Consider the following 7,431-nt stretch of genomic DNA (forward strand, 5'->3'; position numbering starts at 1 on the left):
CTTTAAAGTGACAAGAAACGAAAAATATTTTCGTTTATTAGCCTATCCAATTCAAATCTATAACCCTTCCCGTTACAATGGTCATTGACTGTGAATGCGTAGCACCGAGAAATAAAATAAATAAAAACACAAGGATTTAGTTTTTCTTTTCAATAATGTTTCAATAAAACGTAATTTTATTGAATTTTTTGGGAGATTAATTTACCTTTTACAAAACAATCGTTGGACGGACGTAATCCAGTAACGAATAATAACAAAAGTTAGACGCCACAAGACGGTAATGGCGCGACTCGTTAGAAAAATGTAACGAATTGTGCTGAAAGCACAGAGCTGCATCCAGAGCTAAGGGTACATTTTCTAACGAGGGGGAAATTATCATTTTACAATATTTTAAGTCCCCATCTAACGAATAAATTTTGACCATACGAATTTGAACTTAAACATTCCGCCCGCCTTGCAACATCCAGCTATGTTGTAATTGAAATTCATTAATTCATAGAATATTACATATGTACAATATATTGATATCAAAATAAATATAAAATGCGTTGTCAGTATCATTTTCAAATTGAGCAATTTTTTTTTTATTAGTTCTTTAAATTTTTTCAAACTTCATGAATTCTTAACTAAATGCTCGTAGAGCCGTTGACCCGGAGGGTCTGCAGTGTCTGGGTTATTGGCCAGGATGACCTACGACACTTATGGTTGGCATTGACCTGACACTATCCAGCCAAACATCGTTAGCTGCGCCAATGGGAATCCAGGACTCGAAAATATTTGTGTCTTTAGAACCCGTGCGTAGACATCGGGCCCTAGAACCAACCCCACCCCGGAAGGACGGTAAAACCTTGGGTCGGCCAGCTGGAGACACTCGAAATGTTCCCGTATCGTATCTGGAGCCGACGACGATGGGGTGACAACACGGGTCAGGTCTGTTACCCGGGCAGAAAAAACCAATTTACTTTCTGCATTGTGTCGGGAGACAGCAACAAGCGGACAAAATGCGTCATGCGACGTCATCGCTGAGACAAGCCGTAGGCTGAGAGCTAAACTTCTACAAATCATACTGTACCCCGCACACGGGTCGAGGACAGCTCGGACAGGAATTCGACGATCGGACAAGACAAGCAAGAGGACTATAGTGGGACCAAGCGTGACGGTTGGTTGTAGAACCAACATCGGACCAGATATGGGAGCGGTATTCGTGATACAGTACGCGGACGAGTTAACGGACGAACTTGACTTGGACTTTCTCGTCGACAAGGTTTGAGCGGAAGGACGTTGTTGCTGGTCAAATGAATGTAGCAGCGTATGGTGGCTATCTCCACATTCGCGGCACCTCTCGCGACTATTGCAGGTCGATCGCATGTGAGACCTGCCCAGACAGTTTGAACATACCCGATGCAACACTACAGTGCGCAATCGTTGCTCCAAACGCATGTTCAAAAATTTGCGACACGACCGTAGATTGTGACTTCGCATACACAACACACAGACATTCGAGTGCCCTCTTTTATTCACACCTGAATTCTTTTGGGCAGTCCCCGTAGGGGATGACGATGGTTTGGCTACGTTGGTTGCGGATACGTCAGCAGGAGCCGTATCAGCCCCCGACGGAGGGACAACTTTCTGCGTCGGTACTACCCCTTGTGAAGAGGCGACGACTGGGGTCATCCCGACGTCAGGGACCTGCTCGATGGCTGGTAACGGCTCGCGAAGAACCGGTGCAACATTATTTTCTAAAATCTCTCTTTCCTCATCGGACATCGGGACGTCATCTTCGTAATCAGGGAGAGTCTTAATAATTTCCCTCATATCTTCCATTGTACTGCGAAAAGAAAGATGACGCTTACTATATGAACGATCGAAAACTATTCGGTCAGTATGACCAATTTTACCACCGGTCGTCTTACAACACCGTTTGCCGTTCTCACGTCTGCAACTCTAACGCGACCGTCAGATCCTGGGTGGACGTCATCCACACGACCTAATTTCCACGATGTAGGAGGCAATTGCTCATCACGAATTACTACCAAGTCCCCTACTTCGATATCACGCTGCGGAAATTTCCATTTATACCTTTTCTGTAAGCCTTTCAAATATTCATCTTTCCACCGTAAGCAGAACTGTTGCGACAGCGCCTTCATTTTCCCAAATCGATGCACCAAATGAAGTGGTGATTCCTCCTCTAACTGTTCAGGAGGCGCCAAGATCGGAGATCCTACCAAAAAATGGCCAGGCGTAAGTGCTACCAATTCTTGAGAACTTTCACTCATTGGGCACAACGGCCTAGAATTTAAACAAGCCTCAATTCTCGAAAGAACAGTCGAAAACTCTTCAAATGTAAATTTGAATCCTGATGCATGCTTCCTAAAATGCGTCTTGAAGCTTTTGACAGCAGCTTCCCAAAGACCACCCATATGTGGCGCCCCGGCAGGGATAAACTGCCAGGAAAGCTGCTGAAACTGGTATGCGGAACACACCTTATCACGTCCTTCTTTAAAAACACATCTCAAATCCTTTTCCATTTCGCGTGAAGCGCCTACAAAATTTGTACCATTATCCGAAAAAATGGTCTTGGGACAACCGCGTCGAGATATAAATCTGTGAAAAGCGGCCAGAAACGTTGTCGTAGACAAGTCTGATGTGGCTTCCAAGTGTATGGCCTTCGTCGAAAAGCATACAAAAACGCAAACATAACCCTTTGTTATCTTACATGCGCGCCCTATAAATGACTTAATTTCGAAAGGCCCCGCAAAATCAACGCCAGTCGTAGTAAACGGTCTGGTAAGTACAGTTCTCTCCGGTGGGAGAGCCGCCATGATCTGCGTACAAGACTTCTTCCTATCCAACAGACACCGTTTACACCGGTTAATAGTCGATCTAATCAAAGATGTTAAACGAGGAATCCAATACTCAATCCGAATAAGACGTAGAACCAACTGGTTCCCTCCGTGAATAGATATGTCGTGAACATATTTCACTAGTAACCTAGCGAATCTACTATTATACGGCACTATAATTGGATGTCGCTCACTATACGACAGGGTAGGACACCTACTCAAACGACCATTCAACCTCATAACCCCCTCCTCATCCAGGAATGGATTCAATGACAACAACGAGCTCCTGGAACCTAACGGTTTCTTTTCCCTCAAACAATAGTACTCATCTGGATAATGAGCCCTTTGAGAAAGAACAGCTAGACGTAATCTCACTGCCTTTAATTCGGTTGCCGTCAACGTCGTGCCGTGATACACATTTCGACTAGCATGTGAATAATGGGTCCTGTGATAAAACCTAAATATATATGCGATGACTCGTAGAGCCCTATCTAACGAAGAAAACCTCTCTAAAATGTCCTCGTAGTTCGTAAAAAATGATGCGTGAGTCCTGACCGCCCGTACCTCAACGTCAGTCTCAAGAGGGGTGAAATCATTTATATCCCACTGAGAACTATCTGAGCAGAGCCACTCTGGTCCATGCCACCAAAGCGACGAAACCGCCAACTCTGCAGGCGACACTCCGCGACTTCCCAAGTCGGCCGGATTGTCCTCAGAGCGAACATGGTACCAATTCTGTCCCCCAGTATTCTCCTGAATCCTACATACGCGATTCGCAACGAAAGTAGACCACGTAGATGGCGTCTTTCGAAGCCAAGAGCGGACGATCGTAGAATCCGTCCAACAATAAACACGTCGAAATTCAATATCTAACTCCCTGGCTATAGACTTGTAAAGTTCTGAGGCCAAAACTGCCCCACAAAGCTCCAAACGTGGCAAAGATATAGATTTGATGGGGGCTACCTTAGTCTTACAAGATAGCAAATGGGTGAAGATATGTCCCTGCGGCGTAACCACACGAACATATACTACCCCCGCGTATGCTTTTTCCGAGGCGTCGGAAAAAACATGTAATTCTACCTCACAGTCTGTGGAGTAATTGACCCATCGAGGAATAAGAACGTGATTCACATCCTGATAGGTCTCGACAAACTTTCGCCATTGTCGCTCAGTTTGTAACGGAAGAGACTCGTCCCATCCTATCTTATCCAACCAAACCTGTTGCATAATTATCTTCGCCACTATAATAACTGGCCCCAGCCAGCCAACAGGGTCAAATAGCCTAGCTATAGCCGATAAAACCTCTCTCTTCGTAAACCGAGATTTTCGCTCAATCGGTTTCATCTCAAAATAAAATAAGTCCAACTGCGCATTCCACCTAATACCCAACGGCTTCGAACTACTAGCTTCAACAAACTCCAGTAATTTGGCGTCAACCAAATGGTCAGCCGAAAGCGATTCTAAAATGGCTAGCTCATTAGAAGTCCACTTCCTCAGTTCGAACTTTGCCGATGATAGTACTCTAATCAATTGGTCCCTAGATTCAACAGCAGTATCCACGTCATGGTACCCTGTCAAAACATCATCCACGTACATGCACCTTCGTAGAATATGTGCCGCGTGGGGATAGTCATCTTCGGAGTCATCGGCCAATTGCAATAACGTCCGTATGGCTAAATAGGGAGCACAATTCACTCCAAATGTCACGGTCTGCAGCTCATAGTCTTGTAGATCTTTTTGTGGGGAGTCCCTAAAGACAATTCGCTGCAGAGAAGTATGGGCCGAATTTACCCTAATTTGGCGGTACATCTGTGTGATGTCGCAATTAAAAACATATCTGAAAAATCTCCACCTCAAAATCAAATGAACCAATTCCAATTGTAATGTGGGTCCCACATAAAGAATGTCGTTCAGACTTTTACCATTTGAGGTCTTATGCGAAGCATTAAAGACAACTCGAAGTTTGGACGTCAATTTGTCCGGATTGATTACCGGGTGGTGTGGCAAATAACACACAGTTTGATCTGCAGGAGAAGTCGACGACACTGGTCTCATATGTTGCAAGTCCCAATATTCTTTAATCACCCCGTCATACATTAATTTTGTTTCAGGCTTTCGTAAAAGCGAAGCCTCACCACGAATAAACTGCTTCAAACAACTTGTCCGCGAATGTCCAAGCAAAACTTGTCCCTTTAATTCGGGTTTTATCGGAAGAGTCACTACGTATCTTCCATCGGAATCCCTATATGTGGTATTCTTAAAATTTTCTTCACAAAATTTATCTGCGGGAGAACAAATTGCCCGTCTTGGTAAGTCCTCTAATTCCCAAAACCGAAGAAGAGTCTTGTCAAGACCATCTTCTTCCATAAATTCAACAGTCGTTGAAAAAACCGTCACATTAGAAGTGGGAATTGAACCAGTAATGAGCCAACCGAAGACTGTCTGTTGAGCAATCAACGATCCTAAAATACCAGACCGAACCCCCTGTAATATAATTCTGGGATACACGTCTGCCCCCAACAATAGATCAACCGGACGACTATCGAACAGATTAGGATCAGCTAAACGTAAATTAGGCAAACGTGACATATAATTCCGACCCACTTGGAAAGACGGTAAATTCCCAGAAATCTTAGGCAGGACCAACGCAGTCGCCTCTACCAAGACCGATTCATCTATTGGTGACCCTATACTCAGAGGGCAAATACCGCGAGAAGTTATCGAAACCGATTGATTCACGCCTGATATTGAAGACACCGCACTCGTTGTCGAAATTCTAAGCAACTTTTGCATATCTTCGGTAATAAAGGAGGCTTCTGATGCTGGGTCAATAAGAGCCCGAGCTGGGTACGTCATACCCTGATGAACGATGTTCACCATAGCCGTCCCTAATAGTACCGACCTGTTCTGGGAAACATGAAACACTTGCCTGGCCGAAGTACCAGACACGATTCCAGACGAAGTGGAAGGCTGCGGGTCAATCAAACCACTAGAATCCGTAGGACGAGCGGCCGAAACTGTCGAGGACGTAGTCGCCACATTCGTAGAATGGTAAGAATCTCGATGAAGCAAAGTATGATGCCTTCCTTGACACTTCTCACAACTGCGAGATGTAGCACAGTTGTTAACGTCATGTCTACGAGATAGACAATTGAAACAACAGCGGTACCGTTTCACAGCAGTCAACCGATCATTCACAGAAAGATTCCTAAATCTCGGACAAACACGAAGATGATGGCTTTGTCGTGGACAAAGAACACACATCTTATCGACGGAATCTCTAGAAGAATGAGAAGTGTATTGCGAATTACGCGACCTAGATGGCGAAGATTTCGGAGCTGCATTCGTAAAATGCGTTCGCAGTTTCCTGCCATCAGTTTTCTTCGAAGCATCGATACCCTTCAAATCGCGGAGACACGTGAGTGTCTGAATCCTTTCCGTAAGAAAACGATCCATGTCCACCCAAGACGACAACGCAGACTTATCACTTATACCCTGTTCCCACAAAGTAACACTAATCTTCGGTAGACGTTGCACACACAAATATATCAAAATCGGATCCCAATCGTTCGTAGGAACGTTATTCACAGCCATCGCCGAAATACATGCATTTATACCACGCTGCAAGTTCTTCAACCCAGAACTTGTCTCAGTGTCTAAGACCGGAAGGTCAAAAAGTAGTTTCAACTGATTGCTGACTAAAATTCTCAAGTTGTCATAAGTTTCCTTTAACGTCCTCCAAGCTAACTCGAAACTCCTATCAGTGAGAGGAAATCTTCTTACAACTTCACGGGCGTCGCCACTAGTCTTTTTGAGCAAATGACACAAGCGCTCAATATCACTCAGACGGGAATTTTTTACATAAACAGCAGTAAACAAATCCCTAAATGTTGGCCAAGACTGAAAGTCACCATCGAAAACCTCAATATCGCATGGTGGTAAAGCCAAACTATGGACCGCACCATGGTCAACACCTAACAAAAGAGAATTTCCCGATACATCCACATTACCAGAACGAGCAGAAATATCCGCCACATCGGCCTGCTGTATAGGAGTTGACGCCCTAGGAACGGCTTTTAGACCGTCTATTTTCCTTTCGATAGAGGAAACAATACGAATATAGGCATCATAAGTTGCCTCATACTTGCCGTCAGCAGATTCTACCTTTCCCTTATCTGAATCCTCCTGAAGATCGTCTAAACACTCCTCATACCTCTCTTTCACTTTCTCCCAGAGTGATTTCGCCTCTTCGACCTGAGCCCTTAGAGAATAAACATCTAAATTCTCCTCCTTCAAAGAGCTAACCCGTGTCCCAAACTTCACAACCGCATCAGCGGCTCTAATGAATCGCGCGAATGTATTAACTGGCATATTGAAAATAATTTAGCGTCACAAAAATTCACAAAAACTCGTAAAGTATGTGAACACGCACTTATCGACAGCGAAAACTGGCCGAAAAATCAATAAATTTGCACAAAATGCCCAAAAATGCAAAAACAAAAATTTACAAAATTTTTCTTTCAGTGTATCAAATTCTCACACTGCACCGAAATTACCACAAAATTTCTTGAAGTGTAAACAATTGTTC

At 44.2% G+C, this 7,431-nt stretch overlaps 1 protein-coding gene across 1 annotated transcript; it reads right to left on the reverse strand.

The window, feature by feature from the left end:
• Nucleotides 1-1,871: 1,871 nt before the first annotated feature.
• LOC142240147 (uncharacterized) lies at nucleotides 1,872-7,214 on the reverse strand. The gene has a single exon (XM_075311855.1). The coding sequence runs from the start codon at nucleotides 7,212-7,214 to the stop codon at nucleotides 1,872-1,874; it is 5,343 nt and encodes a 1,780-aa protein (XP_075167970.1).
• Nucleotides 7,215-7,431: the final 217 nt, after the last annotated feature.

The sequence above is a fragment of the Haematobia irritans genome, chromosome 5 (genome assembly GCF_050003625.1).
Source record: "Haematobia irritans isolate KBUSLIRL chromosome 5, ASM5000362v1, whole genome shotgun sequence".
Lineage (NCBI taxonomy): Eukaryota > Metazoa > Arthropoda > Insecta > Diptera > Muscidae > Haematobia > Haematobia irritans.

What these genes read in the sequence shown, in the direction of transcription:
- LOC142240147 (XM_075311855.1), bottom strand. Translation starts at nt 7,214, where the DNA reads ATGCCAGTTAATACATTCGCGCGATTCATTAGAGCCGCTGATGCGGTT.